Source organism: Anoplopoma fimbria, chromosome 1, assembly GCF_027596085.1.
Source record: "Anoplopoma fimbria isolate UVic2021 breed Golden Eagle Sablefish chromosome 1, Afim_UVic_2022, whole genome shotgun sequence".
NCBI classification, from domain to species: domain Eukaryota; kingdom Metazoa; phylum Chordata; class Actinopteri; order Perciformes; family Anoplopomatidae; genus Anoplopoma; species Anoplopoma fimbria.
Genome location: NC_072449.1, coordinates 978,943 through 998,489, shown reverse-complemented (window position 1 = coordinate 998,489; position 19,547 = coordinate 978,943). Strand labels below are relative to the sequence as shown.

Genomic DNA, 19,547 nt, shown 5'->3' with positions numbered 1-19,547 from the left:
TCTTGCCGGCTTCAACACTTTTTTCTCTCCTCTGATATTTATTTTCTTTTTTCTAATGTATGAACTGCCTTCACCGCTTTCAGATATGACCACTCTGATTTAACATGCATGGATTCCACTCATCCTCTCTTTCTGCATCATGGTGATACATTTCATACACATACTACATTAGACTTAGACACACATAAAACATAAACTTAAATCCAGCTCTGTCTAATCAGTGCTCTTAGTTTAGACACATTCTAGCGACATTAGTTTTGGTGATATTATTCACATTTCAGGCATGTGTTTGATTTGTCTCACCTGGGCAAATTCCTGCACTCAGATACAATCAGATTTTGCCGAAATAAAAGGCTCTGCTTACCTTTTGAATTTAGTGGCCACTGATGTTCTGAGATGCAGGTTGATCCACCTGGGCTCTGATCCAAGCAGAAGTTCTGCAAAACCTCCTGTCTGGCTTGCCGAAATGTCAGGTAGCGGAACTCGGACTGGGCCAGTCGATGAAGCCCGAATTACCGCTCCAACTCTTTACTTATTCTCTACCAAATACCTATTGGAGTCCCAATGATGTTTGAAGAAACCACTGAAAACAGAGTTTTATGCAATACAGTTTATTCTTTAAACAAAGCATTCAACCCGAGTTGACTTTCTGGAAAGTGTACTGATTTGTTCTGCCTTGACATGGTCTTATATAATGTAACTACCTTTTTGATCTGTAAGCTCTTCCATGTTTCTTTTGATCTGCAGGTGCGCTGAGCTTTTCATTATAACAATCATCTGCTCAAGAATATCATCTCTCTGCATGATATTAAAACACCTCTGACACATGGAGATGGGCTGACATATGATGGAGACGTTTTAAGAATAGGGCCCAGTTCAGCGTCTCAGTGTTTTTAGGATGTGCTTTCTAATCTCTGCTGTTCTAATGCCGTAGATGATCGGGTTGAAACAGCTCGGGAACATCACGTACATGGTGCTAAAGAACACCCGAACAGCGGCAGGTAAACCGTTTCTGATCCGATACGACAGGAAAGCAACAAGTGTGATGGTCAGGCTGACCGTGATGACTACAATGTGGGTGACGCAGGTGTGGAGAGTTTTGGCACCTGACTTGCCGGACTTTAGCACAGAGCTGAATATGACGATATAAGAAGCAGTGATGAAGATGAAATCGGCCACGTTGAGGAGTGCAGTCATCAACCCAACCAGGTTGTTGATGGCAGTACTTCCACAGGCCAGCTGCACTAAGGCCATGTGCTCACAGAAACAGTGGTTCATCACATTTGAAGCACAGAAGGACAATGTTCCTGCCAGACTCACAAACAGTGTAACCATGATGAAATTTCTTACCACAAGCGGGATTATAAACTTGAGAAATGTAGGTAAAGCCATTTGTTCATGGTAGGTGAGAGGCTTACAGATGGCAAAGTAGCGGTCCAGAGCCATCCACACCAGCAACGTTGACTGAAAAGTCTCTACAAAGTGAATGAAAAACATCTGGACCAGACATCCGATCAGAGAGATTCCCCTCCAGTCAAACAAGAAGCTCAGCAGCATGTGGGGGACCCAGAACACCGGGACGCTCAGGTCCACACATGCCATGCCGGCGATGAGGATGCACATCGGTGAGTGGAGGCTCCTCTGTGAAACGACCACGTACAGCAGCAGGGAGTTGGCGGACAGCGACACAACGAACATGATGGAGAAAGGGATGAAGAGGACGGGCCTCAACACTCCCAGTTCACTGAAGCCGTCGAGGATGAAGTGTTTGTGCATGGTGACGTTCTTCATTCTCCCGTCCTCAGAAAACTCCTCCGTTCAGGGATTTAGTTGGATTACCTGAAAACAGAGAAACACTTTTAAGAGTTCAATCAACAGTAGTACTACTGCTACACATAAAATATACATTAACATGTACTGCTGCTACTAACAGGAGTACTACTGCTACACATAGAATATACATCAACATGTACTGCTACTAACAGCTACTAAATATACATCAACATGTACTGCTGCTACTAACAGTAGTACTACTGCTACACATAGAATATACATCAACATGTACTGCTGCTACTAACAGTAGTACTACTGCTACACATAGAATATACATCAACATGTACTGCTGCTACTAACAGGAGTACTACTGCTACACATAGAATATACATCAACATGTACTGCTGCTACTAACAGGAGTACTACTGCTACACATAGAATATACATCAACATGTACTGCTGCTACTAACAGTAGTACTACCGCTCAACATGTACTGCTCAGTGAGGAGGCCAGCAGTCAGCCTGAGAACACAGAGAGATCCAGTGATTAGAACTTTATTTTATCAAGATAGTTTGATCTCTTCAAAAATAGATTTGCTTCAGAGCATTTTTCAATCTGTTCATCATTGTTTATAGTTTGACCGTCGATTCAGATGATGAGTAAACAGCTGATGAAGAAACACAATGCCAATATTAAGTAAACAAAGGACAAAAATATAACGTTACACATAATAAATGTAATGAGTTGTGAGACAATAATGTCTTTATCAGCAATATTTGACATCGTAGTGGGAAAACAATTATATGATGCTTTTTTTCTGTATATTTCAATGTCATTAATTATATGTAAATATAACATAACAAGGGAACGTAGCTGATTGAGAGTCTATTTCTTATTTTTTAAGCATCGCATTGCATTAAATCCTGAATATTAAAAAACAAAAGTTCAAAACAATCATAGTAATGGGTTAAAATCAGTCCCATGTTTCAGCCATGTTCATTGTTTGTTTTCACAGCAAATGAAACAAACAGGGATTTGCAAGATTTTTAAGTCACTCATGTATATTATTTATTAGTTGAGATGTGTTCTGTAGCAATGAGAACTCTGACTGTAATAAAGTGACATTTGGATCCTGTAATTAACATTTAAACTTCCTCACACATGGACAGTGCAGAGCTAATTTTTTCTCATTAAGACAAAGAGAATTGACTTCTTTAAACAGGCCAATGTTTGGATTCATCCCACTACCTATATTTCTCAAATCTTCCTCAGTGGAGACGACATCTGCTGCATGTCTGTCCTCCTATGTTCAGTTATACCTTTCAACCTCTTAAGGATAGACGGTAGGACCTCTGAGGAAATATCAGGTGTGCTGAGAAACAAACATTCTCCACATTTTGTGCCATTCAACAGAAGGTATGTGCTCTGGTTTCATGGTGACATTGAAAGGACTCAAGAGCAAATATATGTCAAAGCAAAAACAACACAGCAACACTACGACACACTTTGAGAAACAAACCAAAAGAGAAAACTGTAAACGTACTGAACGTATAATGCTATTTATCGAAAGATTCAGCCGGGGGAGTTCATCGTTTAACTTGTTTAGCTGATGTATTCTAGAAATATCACTATCTAGAGTAAGGCTGGTTAAATCAAAAAAATCAAAACTTGAACTGATATAGAACAATCTGAGGTGAAATAACCTTCAACGATATGAGGTTGTCAAAAAAAAATCAGATTAGAGGATCAAAAACAAAGAGCAGGTTTGCCTTGTTGGTGGTGTTTGGGAGTTGGTCAGTAAACGTGTCCCGTCTGCAGGTTGATGGTGTCAGCCGCTGACTCTCATCCATCCATCCCTTCCTCCACATGTCCCTGCTGAACCGCTGACTCAGCGCTTTAATACCCCCCCCGTAGTATTGATACGCCCCAACGTTGCTTGTGCATTGACATGGTACTTTTTAACGGTTTTGATGTCATTTATTATCATGATATCAGATTTGATCTGCCACCGCCTTTGTTTCAACAAGCACAGCATGAATGATTTGCCAAAAGCTTCTTTTAGTAAACGTCCAAGCAGACAGGAGGACAGAAGACAGAAGACAGAAGACAGGAGGACAGGAGGACAGAAGACAGAAGACAGAGGAGGAGGACAGAAGACAATGACTGTCTTACAGATACCTTTCCCTACCTGTAAGCCACCGTAGTTTTCCGACACGTTTGGAAAGGGAAGGCTGAGCTGAGGGGTATTTAGTTGGTTGCAACCTACCACAAACATCTAGATGTCATTAAAACTTACACACTATCCCTTTAAAGCAAATTCAAAAGCTCTTAGCAGTAAATTAAAGTCGGACCGAACGGATCCTGATTGACTGAACAGTAAAACTGTCTCCTCAAAACTGACAATTCATGCCTTAAATTGTCTAAATTTCTCTCTCAGATTTAATCATTTCTCTTGAGTTGATAAATAAGGTAATCTGATATCTGTGTTGGCCCCTACCTATTTTTACATTTATTGATTTGGCAGATGTAGCTATGGGCCAGGGGCCAACAATCAAGGGATGTAGGGGGGCCATGGTTCATGGAGGACCAGAGGCAAAGTGTTGACCTCCACCGTAACCAGCTACTTCAGTGGAAGGGTGTAGTTTTCCTTGTCTTCAAAGGAGTTGGGATTGCTGGAAGCGCTGGAGGGCCGAATGATTAGGTGGATCTTGAAACCCACAAAGAGAAAAACGCTTGTGCCTGCTGCTTGTATAAGTCATCTTTCTAGAGTATTACAGAGGATTAGCTGGACACTTCAGTGAAGTGAAGTTGTGTTTTCTACTGGCTCTTTCAATAACCAGAAGTTAGGGGTGTAGGTCAGCAAATAGACCGCGAAAGGGCAGCATGGCTGTCTGATAAGGAAGAAAGGTCCTAAGGTGCAAAACCGTCTCCTATGTCAGTCTAATATCTATTTGATATTGTACCTTGGACTACCTGTACATTGGGACCACTGCTTTGGGTCTGATGACTAAGCCTCTTTTGCTCTCCACACAGACTTTTTACCTGCATTCAATCAAACTTACTCCAACGTGATACTACTCATTCGGCAACCAGAGCGACTCCGAAACTACAAGTTCAACAAATTGTATTTCAGGCCTTTGATCCTCGAAACCCGATGGCTGCCATGGTCATCTCTTTTTGTTTTGGCACGCTACTGCTGTCACTCAACTCACCTGGCACTGCCCTCTTCCCCAGTGAATTACAAGACAACCTACACTGGACCAAGTGTACAACAACAGATTCCACCACAAACCAGACCGATGACCTATTTGGTCCTTTTTCACAGACATGCCCTGCTCCCAATGGACCCATGTGCTGGTGTGGTACCCTTTCTTTAAATAGTTAAATACATTCTCAACTTCAGAGTGGTGACTACCTGAGGGACCTGAATCACCATGAGTGAGGGGCTGCCAGAGTATTCTAGCTCCATCCATCTAGGCCCCCCTTAGTAGTGACATGGAAGTGACACACAAACAACAAGGTCAGCGTTATAATAGCCAAATAGTATTATTATAAATCATAAATAAATAAAGTGGAGCTGGTCAGTCGTCTTTAATACCACGTATGGAAGTCAAAGCTCAGTTGGCATATTTAAAATTGACTAGACCTTCTTGTGACTGTTTGGGCAGTGAGTTCTTGTACTATTCATAATGAATCATAAACACATACAGGATTAACCAGATTGACCTGCTGGGGGACGCCGTGTGGGTACAACGTGACCTTCAGTGTGCACTGAAGTGTGCACACAAACAAATTTGCAAGTAATCAGACCTCTGTGTGATTGTAATACAGTAAAACCTGGGCCCTTCAGGGTGTCTAAAGCTCTGGGGCCCCAGGGCATTTGCTCACTTTGCCTGGTTCAGTATTACTGTTGAAAAGAACAGTGAAAACTGTTTATTAACACAGGAAATAAAAAAGGCTGATTTCAAGTATCTAAACTATTTAATCTGTTTTATCGCAGTACATATAACGGTATCATCAGCGTATATGTTGGCCGATAAGTGGAAAGAAATTGAAGTACAGAATTGTCAAAGATATGTTGGAGTTAATTTAGAAACAGTGTGTCCATTACATAGGCTGTTCAACGGAGAGCACTGATCATTTATTATTAAACTGTAAAAAGTACAATATGTTATGTGTTTGCGTTAAAAGAAACTCTCAAATATTGATTTATCAGCCCAAAATAAATCCAGAATTAGTTGGGCTCTTACTTTTTTGTGATGGAAGTTTTAAGTCCACCTGGATAGAAACAAGGTCTTTTTTCAAACTTCCGATGAATTTTTATACTCATACAGTTTTATTTACAAAATATATTTATATGTGTTCTGTATCACTAAAATGCATTGTTTCTCTTTAAGCCTATTTTGAAGCCTTTTACGCCACAGTACTTGATGTAAACACACATATGTTGTCACAGTGAGACGTTACATCCACCAGTTAGAGGTCCTCTGTAGGTCAAAGCTCTGTTAGTTGTCCTTGTTGTGGTGGACATGAGGACATGAGGACATCAGGGACTCGTCCTCCAGTTAGAGGTCCTCTGTAGGTCAAAGCTCTGTTAGTTGTCCTTGTTGTGGTGGACATGAGGACATGAGGACATCAGGGACTCGTCCACCAGTTAGAGGTCCTCTGTAGGTCAAAGCTCTGTTAGTTGTCCTTGTTGTGGTGGACATGAGGACATGAGGACATCAGGGACTGGTCCACCAGTTAGAGGTCCTCTGTAGGTCAAAGCTCTGTTAGTTGTCCTTGTTGTGATGATCATGAGGACATGAGGACATCAGGGACTCGTCCTCCAGTTAGAGGTCCTCTGTAGGTCAAAGCTCTGTTAGTTGTCCTTGTTGTGGTGGACATGAGGACATGAGGACATCAGGGACTCGTCCTCCAGTTAGAGGTCCTCTGTAGGTCAAAGCTCTGTTAGTTGTCCTTGTTGTGATGATCATGAGGACATGAGGACATCAGGGACTCGTCCTCCAGTTAGAGGTCCTCTGTAGGTCAAAGCTCTGTTAGTTGTCCTTGTTGTGGTGGACATGAGGACATGAGGACATCAGGGACTCGTCTTGTTTGCTGTATCCTTTGACAGTAATGAGCCCCGGAGGAGCTCCTCTCTGTATCTCTTCATCATCTGTAACCACGAGGACAACCCCAGAGGAGTCTGTGGACACCTGGACACTCTGGAGGCTCCAACCAGTTTCACTAACAGGCCAATTATCATCATGGGAGGACGCTCTGCTGTCGCTATGGTTACTACAGAACACAGGGTAGTGTTTGGGCTACTGTGTAGTGACCACATGAAAGATAATGTTTTCTTGTTTCTCTGACGGGGGTTGATGGCAGCCACCAGACAAATGTTTTACTGAGAGATTAGAAAACAAGGACGGCACTAATAGGAAAAACAAATCCTATTTACTTCTAATCCCCCCGATCATTTTCCAAACAATCATCAATTTTTAGATAGATTTCCTTTGCCTCAAAAGAGCCACTAGTTTAAATCATTTCCCCCAAAAAACATCTTCCCATAAATAATCCATCACAATAAACCATTAAACACCTTTATGTTTTGTCCAAACATAATCGTATGGTGAGGTGGTTAAATCCAGGGATGGTTTGAAATATGTCTACCAAAGACATCTAGTCTTCAGAGCCTGTGAAGGTCTGGGGCTGTCAGGAGATTTCTAAATTATTCCTGGACAATCTTAACTTTGAAACTTTGAAAAAGTAAATACGGGGAAATTGTGTAAAAGGATCTGGCTCCTTCAAAGTTTTTGACGAATTTGTCACCAGATTAGTGCTGAGAATGTTTTAGGCCAAACTAGCTGATCAGACCAGCTCTCTATGGAGACAATGGATGTGTCTTAGCCTCACTCCTCCAATCTGTCCATTAGAAATAAAAGCAACCTGATTAGGTCCCTAACTAAAAATGAGTGGTTAAAAAAGTAGGATGTTTGAACTTTTTAGAAATGTGTTTTCATTCATTTGCTACTGTAAAATAACTGAGGTATTGATTTTTCTTAGAAGCATCTATCTAGAGGGCCTCTGGGCCAAACGGAGAACCGTTACTGGGACTCTGATCCAGATCCAGGTCACAGCTGATCCTGCTCTCATGGTCCTCCTCAGCTGTCTTTGGGACTTTGTAGATCAACAGGGCCAGAGGAAACAAAGTAGGCTCTCTGATATCTAAATCCAATCTTCAATATTAATAATGATAATACATTTATTTGTATAGCGCTTAAAAGGTACTCAACGGCACTTTACATGGTAAAGACAGAAACAATAAAAGCAATAACAATGTAAACAAGGCAGAGAGATGACATCATAGCAGAAATAAACAAAACAACAAAATAGGTGTTTCGTGTAAAAACCTGATTTCAAATGTAGGCTCTTAGCATTAGCCTCTTCTCTTTCACGATATTGACCACTGATTTGTTCCGTGCAGTGTGTTTTAAACAAAAGTACATTTACTCATACTTGATTTGCTTTCTGAAACCAATAGACCTGACACACTCAATTTTAGAAACAGTCACATCATGTTGTGTCAGATTTGAGAAATGAGATGAATGTATTTAATAGCAGAGGGGAAATAAAAAGTACTATGTAAACAGAAAATATCATGTTTATTAAGACAAAGTCGGAGCAGCAACCAACGTGACTCATGATAGTTTCTACCAGTTTTCTTGACTTTAATCATCATCATTTTGAAACGTTAGGATGCAGCTGCAGCAGGTTGAGAACGAGGTCACATCTTTGTCCCTTAGGTGAAGGCCGGAAACCGTGATAAAGTAAATGATAGCAGAGTGTTACTGAGTATAAAGGGAGATAAATATCAACACAGTACACCTTTGAGTCCTCCTGCTTCCTTCACTGAGCATTTCATGCTTCCACCAGGTTCAGTACATCAACAGGGCCATTTGGTGTCCCGGGGCACATTTGGGTCAAACATAACTTCAGTACTACCACACAGTAGTACTACTACTAGTACTACTAGTACTAGTAGTAGTAGTAGTACTACTGTCTCCATCTCCCCACTGTTGCAAAGACTCACAACACACAATGGAGACTTGTGATAGAAGCTCTGTAAATAACCGGAGATTCTGCGTATAAATGAAACACCTTTGGGGCTTTTCGATGGTCGTTTTACGTCGCAGGGTTAACGCTGTGTTGTTCGAGTCCTAACCCTAACCCTAACCCAGGAAAATGAACTTAACACTGTAGCCAACACTGATCAAAAATATATCTAATTTCTTCCAATCAGTACTGCCTCAGCTGCTTGGTCTGGTTGTACTGGTCACAGGTCCTTCATCTAACTATTCATTCAGGGCCACGAGGCTCCTTTTCTTCTGATGTCACTTCCTGTCTATTTCTGTGTCAAGAAGCCAAATAAATGTAATTCTTCTTTACATTATTATTCATATTTCTGTTTGATGTAGCTTCTTTTTCTTTCTTTGTCAATTAAAATATGACTGGCTGATTCTACATTAATTTAACTCAATAAAAAATGAAGTAAAAAGAATGTGTTTGTATCCATAGATTGCTCAGTGCATCCTGGCTACACTCTTTACAATACAATCCAAGTGTGCAAAGCATGTTCTGCTCATTATTTATTCCATTTGTTTTATTTTATTCTAAACAGCACAGATCTACTGATACCAGGTTGAGTCGAAGTTCATGTTATTCTATTGTACATGTCCCTGAGATCAGCACTGTCACACATACAGGTCAACAGTACAGCCTCTGATTTGGCGAAAGACTCGGCCCAATGCATCATGGGATACATCTTCTCAGTTGGCTTCAGCTAACAGCTAACAACAACAACAACTCCTTTCAACACAAAAAATGGTCAATAATCACAGGAGACATTAATTAATGGAATTATTACAAAGATTCTTAAAAACAGTGCTGTTCAATTCTGGATTGCAAATTTTCTTTAAAGGCCTTTAAAGTGAGTGCCTAGACCGTTGCATTCCAGAGATATACCAAAAATAGTTATTATTAGTATTTATACTTTAGGTCGAGCTAAAGGGTGGTGTTTGTTTTCTAATCAATGCTCTAACAATAAGGGGCGTCTGGAGATTAGAGAGACCTCTTTAGGATTTAAGCCACAATAAAATAGACTTGGCTTAATGCTCCAGCTCTGCAAAATGTTTAGAACTTTATTTTAAGTTTGTTGGTATGTATGTAACATGGAGGACAGGGATAGGAACAAGAGTCACATGCTTCTCATCCATCCATTTTCTGACACTTATCCGGGGCGATTCGCCATGGCAACTAGGAGGATCCTGATCAGATGCCTCAACTGGTTCCTGTCAACAAAGGATCAGCATCTCTACTCAGAGCTTCCTCTGGATGTTTGAGCTCCTCTCACTATCTCTAGGGCTGAGCCCGGACTCCCTACGAAGGAAGATCATTTCGGCCGCTTGTGTCCTCCATCTCTTTTCTTTCTGTCACTACCCAAAGCTCGTGACCATAGAAGGTGTCTGAACGTAGATGAACCTATACTGGATCATGACAGGCAGACCCGAGCTGTGCAGATTGGCACCACCACATCCTCCAGCCTGACTCTCAATAATAATCATTTTAATAAATTATAATTGTAGCAACAAGTGTTAAGCAGGAACATGGAGGCTGTAGTTGCCTTGCAATTATAGATCCAGACTCAGCAGTTCACGAGTCAAAAATACCTGCAGAAAGCGGCAGGAGGAGAAACACCATACTATGGAAGAGAGAAGATCTCGAGCTAGTAACATTAACGGGACAAAGATGCATACAGATGGCGAGCGAGCCGAGGACAGAGGAGCTGAGTGCATCATGGGAAGTCTCCCGGCAGTCTAGGCATAGAGCAGCATAATGAATAAATGAATGAATATTTCATGTTTGTGTCTGGTCCTTTACATGACCCGTTCTCCATTGACTAACAGCAAACCAAACATCCAGGCATGTTAGTCCGCCATCACCTAACAGCACATCAACCAAACATAATCATGAACATTATCCAAATATCAACATTACCGCTCCAGGAGATATCCCACTATGGATAAAAATGGAAAAAAAACTAATTCACACACAGACTAAATCTACTTCCATTAGTGCCAAAACACTGTATATTGATCCAGTTCATAAACCAATAGTCTGCAATCCATCTATAAGAACTCTTCTCCTCCTTTCACATGCTTTGGGAAGATATTCAGAAAATGTAAAAAACATGATCAAAAGAGTATTTAATCCATGCATTTAAACCATAAAGCTGATCTAATATGTTTTATTTATCTGATGAGCATTGTTGGAGTGAGCCTGGTGTCCTTAATGTTATTGCCAACGGCTGCTTCACAGTACTTGCTGTGATCATGACAATACAGATTTAGAACATGAGTGGGTTTCACATGCTGTCTGTTCATTGTAAATAAGAAAAGATAAGATCTTTATTGACCTCAGAAGGAAATTCAAATGCTGAAGCAGCACAAGAAACAGACTGCAGAGGTATGAAACAGGTCAAAGCGTGTTAAAAATGGAATAAATAACAATGGAATACCTTTTTCAAAATGACATACACAATTATAAAAGCTGAGGTCACATGATCGTGATTTGTGCAAACATTACAGATATGACTAGTTGTGAAAATTCATCAGACATGTTAATGTAGTAAACTGAATTGTTCACTTAATAAGATAATGAAGAAGAGATATGTATGTTTCATTTATGTAATATTCATAATGTAATATAATATCAATCTTAATATATGTATATGGGTGTAATTGTAAATTTGATTTTAAGTCTAGCTCAATCTGACATGGCATTGTGCTATTTCTAAAAGTGTTGTTAGACTTTATCAGGAGTGCCGTGGATTTTCCTGTATTAACAGAGAACAAATTGTTGAGTTAATGTACTTTATTTGTGTCATTATAAGAAGCACAGATCTACATTAAAGTACACAGTCTGATTAAAATAGCTCATCTATGAAAACCTGTTAAACAATTTAATATTAATAGTCTCGATTTGATATCAGACTTTTACATATGACACGGATTTTGGACAGATTCAGGCCGTACAGTACAGGGTTGAAGAGCGGCGGGCATGTTAGAAAATATAACGATAGAAAAATTCTGAAGACATTGGGTAGATTGTTCATATTAAACCTGCTCTGTAATACTTCAAAGCAAGCACCAACAGAAAAGTTCAAGAGGGAAGCGAGGTGAGGTGTGCAGGTACTGACAGCTTTCTGTCTGGTCTGTTTAGAGCCAGAGAAACAAACTAGAAGAATTTTCATGTAAGAGTAAAGGATTAAAAGTAAAGAGCCAAAGATTGTGCTAAAAGTTGCAATCAGTCCATATACGTTAATTGCATTGGTATCAGAGCAGGACAGCTTTACAACAGAGTAGTTATCACAGTAAACTTTGTAAATGATGTTCCCACAGAGCTTTAAAGGAGAAGTCAAAAATAACAAAACAACCATTGCAAAACAAGGAAATAACCACGTTGAAGCAATAAGAGTGGCAATCTTATAATATGTCATACGTGTGTTATATTGTAGCGGATAACAGATAGCAAGATATCGGTCATAAGACATGATGGCTAAGTTTAAGTATTCAACAGCTCCATAAGAGTGAACACAGAAAATCTGCAGGAAACAAAGTGGAGCAGAAACAGTGTGAACGTCAGAGAGGATCTGAACCAGAAGGAATGGAAACAACCCTGTACTACCATACAGTTCATTTACAAACAGGCTGCACAGAAAAAGGTACATAGGTTCATGTAAGCTTCTGTTCATACAGATAACAGCAATCAGAAAAATATTTGAAAGAACTATTAACATATATACAGACAAAATAACCATGAAACATACATATTTAAAACCACCGGTGTCAAAGTAGGCAGCAAGTGTGAAATAAGAAACCTGTGTGGAGTTAATCATCATTCTCACTTTGGTTTCTGACAATATTACTGTGCACACAAACAAATAATTATGTTAACATTTGTTATATATTTGTTAAAATGTCACTGGTTTAAATCTGGACTGGGTTGGAACTTAAACACCAAACACACATGACCATAAATCAGTGTGGTAATCCTGAACAGAATAATTGTCATGAAAACAGTTTTAACAAACACCCCCAAATCTACCATTTCATTCAATATCATACTGAGCTTACAAATGACTGAGAAATTGAGCATTCACCTATTGTCCTTCAGGATTAATGACAACTGAGTTGAAACGATTGATGTCTTTTATACTTTTCAAGACAGAGGACACCAACAGCAGCAGAATGACCTCATTGTGAATGATCCCATTGATAGCGATTGATTAATTATTCAGCAAAAAAGTCAACTTTGTAGAATGACTTTAGAACATTTCACACAGTTTAGAAAAACTAAAAAGAAAGACAAAGAAATGGTTCCCATCAATACCCGTTTTTTTTTAATCACCAATTAATCTTACCATCTATTCCAACTCATCCTGTTCATGTTTTTTTAATCACAACCCTTATTGGACAAGAAACTGGGTACAGAGTGGTGGGGTCGCCAGTCCGTCACAGGGCGGACGTATGTAGACAGGTGACGATTAACACTTACACTCACCACTATGAGCAATTTAGAATCACTTCCTCATCAAACCTAACCTACGTAATGTTGGTTTGTGGATGGAAACAGCCAGCTTGTAAAAATCAGTCCCAGAAATCAGTGATGTCGTCCCAAAATCATAAAGAAACATAATGTGGCCTCAACCTTGTTGTTGTGGAGGGGTTTGTCCCAGTGACCCTGGGAGCTGTGTTGTCAGAGGAAATAACTCCTGGTAGGGTCTCCCAAGACAGTTTGGACCAAGAGATGAGGCCAGACTAATGTCTTTCGTTGGAGTCCTGGAATGGTTACGCCAAGGGACTTGGGTACAGGGGCTTTTACTTTCCATGTATAAAGTAAGGTCTTTTGCATGTCTCATAGTACGCCCACAAATCTGGGTTGTCCTTTAGAGACAGGGCGAAGAGCTCAGACATCCAAAATGAACTTAAAACTGCTGGTTTGCTTTAAAAGGAGTAAGCTGATATAATAATAATAATAATAATTAAGCCTTTATTAGTCCCACAATGGGGAAATTACAGTTCTCTGCATTTAACCAATCCCAGAGGAGCAGTGGGCTGCTAAGAAACACCCGGGGAGCAACTGGGGGTTAGGTGTCTCGCTCAGGGACACCTCGGCATGTAGAGGGGTTCGAACCACCAACCTTGTGGTTATGGGACATGCGCTCTACCTCGTGAGCCACAGCCGTCCCATATATGGTTCAGAAATCTGATATGCTTTCCTCCTGGACAGGTTCACATGAAGCTGTTCTGGAAGCCAACTGGGAGGGAAGCACGGGGGAAACCCAAACCACCCGATAGGGATAACATATGCCATCTACTTGGGAAAGCCTCCGACACTTCCATGAAAGTTCCCTTGAAGATCCAGGGACTAGTTGCAGAGACCGGGAAACTAGTTGCAGAGGACTGGAGACTAGCTTAAAGATCCAGGGGCAAGTTGCAAAGGCGGGAGGCTAGCTGCAGAGGCTGTGAAACTAGCCGAAAGGTCCAGGGACTAGTTGCAGAGGCCTGGAAACTAGCTGGTAGGTCCAAGGATGTGTTGCAGAGGCAAGATAATAGTTGTAAAGGTCAAGGGACTAGTTGCAGATGCTTTCAAACTAGCTGAAAGGTCCAAGAACAAGTTGCAGATGCCTGGAGACTAGCTGTAGAGGTCCAGGGACTAGAGGTAGAGGTCCAGGGACTAGATGTAGAGGTCCAGGGAGTAGTTGCAGAGGTCCAGGGAGTAGTTACAAATGACTGGAAACTAGTTGGAAGTTCGAGGGACTATTTGCAGAGGCCTGGAAACCAGCTGAAAGGTCCATGGACTAGATATAGAGGTCCGGGGACTAGTTGCACAGGCCTGGGGACTAGCTGTAGAGGTCCAGAGACTAGTTGTAGAGGTCAAGGTTGCAGAGGACTGGTGACAGAGACAGGGTCCCCAGCAAGAAAAAAGTTGCAGTAGTCCAGGTAGTACAAGTCAAGTTCCTGAATGAGCAGTCTAACAGGTAATGAAAGAAAGAGTTGATCTTGGGTCACAGCTGGGTTCCTTCCTTTCATCAGTTTACAACAGCATAATACCTGCATTTCTTAAATGGCATGCAAGTTCAGAATATTATTCATACTAATACATACATATCATATATGTAGATTTGTGTTTACTTAATATATATGTATATATAATTATTATTTGTAAGTGATGGAGTAAATTTGCACTTAATTACTTCCACAGGAATAAGGCAACAATAAACTAATGACCTGTTACGGAACGAACTACCGATCAGCGTTCAGGCTTGCATGGCCTAAAAATACAAAATTTACAACTGAAATCTTGTCTTCCAACAAAGACGCACCAATATATCTAGATTCCGTCTTGGCTGTGGAACAGCGGACCAACTCTTTACCCTTGCATGTCTGTTGGAGGGGGCATGGGAGTTTGCTCATCCAGTCTACATGTGTTTTGTGGACTTGGAGAAGGCCTTCGACCGTGTCCCTCGGGGAGTCCTGTGGGGGGTACTGCGGGAATACGGGGTACCTGGTTCATTACTACGAGCCATTCGGTCCTTGTATGACCAAAGTGAGAGCTGTGTCCGGATACTCGGCACAAAGTCGAGCTTGTTCCCAGTGTGTGTTGGCCTCCGCCAGGGCTGCCCATTGTCACCAATCCTGTTTGTGATTTTCATGGACAGGATTTCAAGGCGCAGCCGGGAGGAGGAGAGTGTCCGATTTTGGGGACCTCAGAAATGCATCCCTGATTTTGGCGGATGATGTGGTTCTGTTTGCTTCTTCAGAACGTGACCTTCAGCACGCACTGGGGCGGAAGGAGCTGAGCCGTAAGGCAAAGCTCTCAATTTACCAGTCCATCTACGTTTCGACCCTCACCTATGGTCATGAGCTTTGGGTAGTGACCGAAAGAAAGAGATCGCAGATACAAGCGGCCGAAATGAGCTTCCTTCGTAGGGTGGCTGGGCTCAGCCTTAGAGATAGGGTGAGGAGCTCAGCCTTAGAGATAGGGTGAGGAGCTCAGCCTTAGAGATAGGGTGAGGAGCTCAGCCTTAGAGAGAGGGTTCGGAGTAGAGCCGCTGCTCCTTCGCGTCGAAAGGGGCCAGCTGAGGTGGTTCGGGCATCTGATCAGGATGCCCCCTGGACGCCTCCCTTCAGAGGTTTTGCAGGCACATGCAACTGGTAAGAGGCCCCGGGGTAGACCCAGAACATGCTGGAGGGATTACATATCTCGTCTGGCCTGGGAACGCCTCGGGGTTCCCCAGGAGGAGCTGGAATGTGTTTCTGGGGAGAAGGACGTCTGGAAGACCCTCCTTAGCTTGGTGCCCCCGCGGAAAAGCGGAGGGACTTTAGTTTGTAAGAGTATTACAACTTTGTCATCTTTAGTTTTATCTAAACATATTTAATTTCGATTTTATTTGTTTTCGAGAAATCCTTCTCATGACATGTTTCCCTGATGATCACAAATCATTAATATTTTGTTCTGTGATAATGACGTCAGTCTGCTGCTATGAGCGTCTCCTGTCGAAAAAGAAACAGAAGCAGGCTTTCTGCTCAGTTAGGAGGGACTCAATTACTTCAGCAGAGCAGCAGGTCAATTCACACAATGTCATGAACTGTTGTCTGTAGTTTCTAAGCTTTGTATTTCAATGATAGAATTTTTTCTGTAATGTAGAATAAACACTGTTTTGTGTTAATGCTGAAGATTGTTCAAAATAAGTTTAATTGGACATTTAACAATTTAAAAAGCTACAAAGAAAGTTTAGATAGTCATTACAAAAGCTATAACCTGTGCAAAGTGTAATTATTCTGTGAACCAAAAGGAGGATCATGATGAACTCAACAAAGTACTCATATTTCATACTGTCACCCTACTTTGACACAGGGATTTTTAAATACTTATTTTTCATGATTATTATGTGTTTTTATGTTGTAACTATTTGTTCCAATGTTTTGCTGATTGCTGTTATCTGTATGAACAGAAGCTTACATGAACCTATGTACCTTTTTCTGTGCAGCCTGTTTGTAAATGAACTGTATGGTAGTACAGGGTTGTTTCCATTCCTTCTGGTTCAGATCCTCTCTGACGTTCACACTGTTTCTGCTCCACTTTGTTTCCTGCAGATTTTTTCTTTGTACACATATGGCAGTGTAGAATTTACTAATTTAGCCATCATGTCTTATGACAGATATCTTGCTATATGTTATCCTCTACAATATAATACTCGTATGACATTTAACAAGATGGCCATTCTTATTGCTCTATCATGGTTATACCCTTTCATAGCAATATCTGTTTTGTTATCAATTACTGTCCCTTTACAGCTGTGTGGGAACATCATTAACAATGTGTACTGCGACAACTATTACGTTGTCAAACTGTCCTGTTATGACACAACATTCATTAACATCTATGGACTGACTTACATAACTACATTAATTTGTGTTGTTATTTTAGTACTTTACACTTACATGAGGATTCTTAGAGTTTGTTTCTCTGGCTCTAAACAGACCAGACAGAAAGCTGTCAGTACCTGCACACCTCACCTCGCTTCTCTGCTCAACTTTTCCTTTGGAGCTTTCTTTGAAATAATACACAGCAGATTTGATACGAAAAATGTTCCTAATTTAATGCGCATGTTTTTATCGTTATACTGGTTAACATCTCCACCGCTCTTCAATCCCGTATTGTATGGACTGAATTTAACCAAAGTTCGCTTTGTGTGTAAAAGTCTTGTTTTTGGTAAATTGTAAGCTATTGACATTATGAATCGTATAATTCCTCAAAATCTGTAACATGAAAAAATTTGAATGAATCTTGACATTTTGACAATAGAATTTCCACCAACAAAGCCTATGAATTTATTGAATGTGAATATTACCTGTTATGTTTTTTGTGTCTTCTGCCACATAAGGCTTTAAATGTGAATACTACTTGTTCAGAAAATAAATAAAAAGAAAAAACATGGTTTTAATATTTTGATCGTCTTAAAGTCACTAAGAGTCACTACAATTATTCAAACTATATCTGTTTATGTTAACACATACTGCCAAGATTTTTGGCATTGATCATGAAAAACTGAATTAGAAAGCATCTTGCGATGGGATCACACCATCCACAATGCCAAATCGGTCCTGGGTTTTGAAGTGGAGTCTCCAGGACATTTTGTCATGACTCACATACACAGAATCACAAGGTGAAACCAGGCTGGTAAAAACATTTGTCAGTGAACTAAATAATACATTCACTTTTTCCAGAAATAACAACTTAGCACTGATAAAGGGATTGTAACCCTGGTTCTATGAGCCTCCACAGACTTCCCTGACGCTGGACAAGACATTTGAAATCATTATCGTTATATTAAAAATTATGTTTTCAAAATCAATTATTAATCATGATATGGTAAAGGTAAACAAAGTTCTTTATTAAATCAAGGAACAGTAAAGTGACGTTAAGTAAATTTGGGTCAAGTAAAGTAAAGTAAAGTATAGTAAAGTTGGTTGAAGTTTAGATCTTTAGGAGTCCTAGAGTTGACATGAAGTAAACTAAAGTCAAGTGAGGTGAACTTAAGTAAATTAAGGTAAAGTAGACCTCTTTAGGAGTCACAGAGTTAAAGTAAAGTTAACTGTAGTCAAGTGAAGTGAATTAAACTAAGCTATGCTTAAGTGCAGTAAAGTGAAGTAAAGTAAATTGGAGTTAAGTGGATTGAGGTTTCCTAGTGGTAAAATTAAGTGAAATTGAGTAAACTGAAGTTAAGTGAACTAAAGTAAAAATGGCTGAAGTGACTGAGGGTAAGTAAAGTAAACGTCCCTGACGTTTCACCAGCCGCCTGGCCGGTCTAGTCGAGATGTCACCTCGATCAGACCGTCCAAAGAGGTGGGCAGCTCGAAAGAGATAAGTTCATCCTTGATATAGTCCGCCAAGCCGAGCATGTAAGCGTCGCACTGAGCGGCCATATTCCACGAGTTTAGCCGCGCCTTGGTCCGGAAGTCTATGGCACCGTCTGTGACGGTTTGATTACCTTGCTGGAGCCCCAACAATCCACTGGTGGCGTCTGGTCCCAAGTAAACCAACCCAAAAACCTTGCGTCGGCAACGGGAAATCAGTCCGGGGAATGATGCTGGAAGGTCTGGCATGAATGCAACGAACGATCTGGCAGCGAGTGTGTGACTGACTGGGGTTTAAATACTGCAGGGTGTAGGTGCAGCAGAGTGAGCAGGTGAGAGGGATTGTGCTGATGAGGTGGGTGTGGCAGACAGGTGTGGGGGCTGGGCTGTGAGCTGAGAGAAATAGACAGAGTGCAGGAAGAGTGAACAGGCGTGACTGTGACAGAATGAACTTACTTTTTGAAAAATATCCTCACTTTTCAAAAATATCGTCAATTTTGAAAAATATCCTAACTTTTCAAAAATATCCTCACTTTATTAAAATACCTTACCTTTGAAAAATATCGTCAATTTTGAAAAATATCTTCGCTTTTGAAAAATATCCTCAACTTGGTAAAATATTCTCGCTTTTGAAAAAAATATCGTCACTTTTGAAAAATATCCTCAATTTAGTAAAATATCTACAATTTTGAAAAATTTCATCAATTTTGAAAAATATCCTCACTTTATTAAAATACCTGCAAATTTGCAAATTTCCCCGCTGAAAAAAGGATTATCTTATCTTATCTTATATCTTACTTTTGAAA

At 40.5% G+C, this 19,547-nt stretch overlaps 3 protein-coding genes across 3 annotated transcripts; 1 reads left to right on the top strand and 2 right to left on the bottom strand.

Annotated features, from left to right (window-relative positions):
- Window positions 1–692: 692 nt before the first annotated feature.
- On the bottom strand, window positions 693–18,916 carry LOC129094400 (olfactory receptor 52E4-like). Its single transcript, XM_054602565.1, has 2 exons — window positions 18,876–18,916; window positions 693–1,839 (listed from the first exon to the last, which is right to left on the bottom strand). Exon 2 carries the CDS (start codon window positions 1,789–1,791, stop codon window positions 877–879), a length of 915 nt encoding a protein of 304 aa, XP_054458540.1. The 5' UTR covers window positions 1,792–1,839; window positions 18,876–18,916; the 3' UTR covers window positions 693–876.
- LOC129091423 (olfactory receptor 142-like) lies at window positions 11,784–12,716 on the bottom strand. Its single transcript, XM_054599032.1, has one exon. The coding sequence runs from the start codon at window positions 12,714–12,716 to the stop codon at window positions 11,784–11,786; it is 933 nt and encodes a 310-aa protein (XP_054455007.1).
- Window positions 16,684–17,607, top strand: LOC129094392 (olfactory receptor 142-like). The gene has a single exon (XM_054602552.1). The coding sequence runs from the start codon at window positions 16,684–16,686 to the stop codon at window positions 17,605–17,607; it is 924 nt and encodes a 307-aa protein (XP_054458527.1).
- Window positions 18,917–19,547: the final 631 nt, after the last annotated feature.

Bases quoted from the DNA above. Each gene is read 5' to 3' on its own strand.
- LOC129094400 (XM_054602565.1), bottom strand. From the start codon at position 1,791: ATGAAGAACGTCACCATGCACAAACACTTCATCCTCGACGGCTTCAGT.
- LOC129091423 (XM_054599032.1), bottom strand. From the start codon at position 12,716: ATGATGATTAACTCCACACAGGTTTCTTATTTCACACTTGCTGCCTAC.
- LOC129094392 (XM_054602552.1), top strand. From the start codon at position 16,684: ATGATGAACTCAACAAAGTACTCATATTTCATACTGTCACCCTACTTT.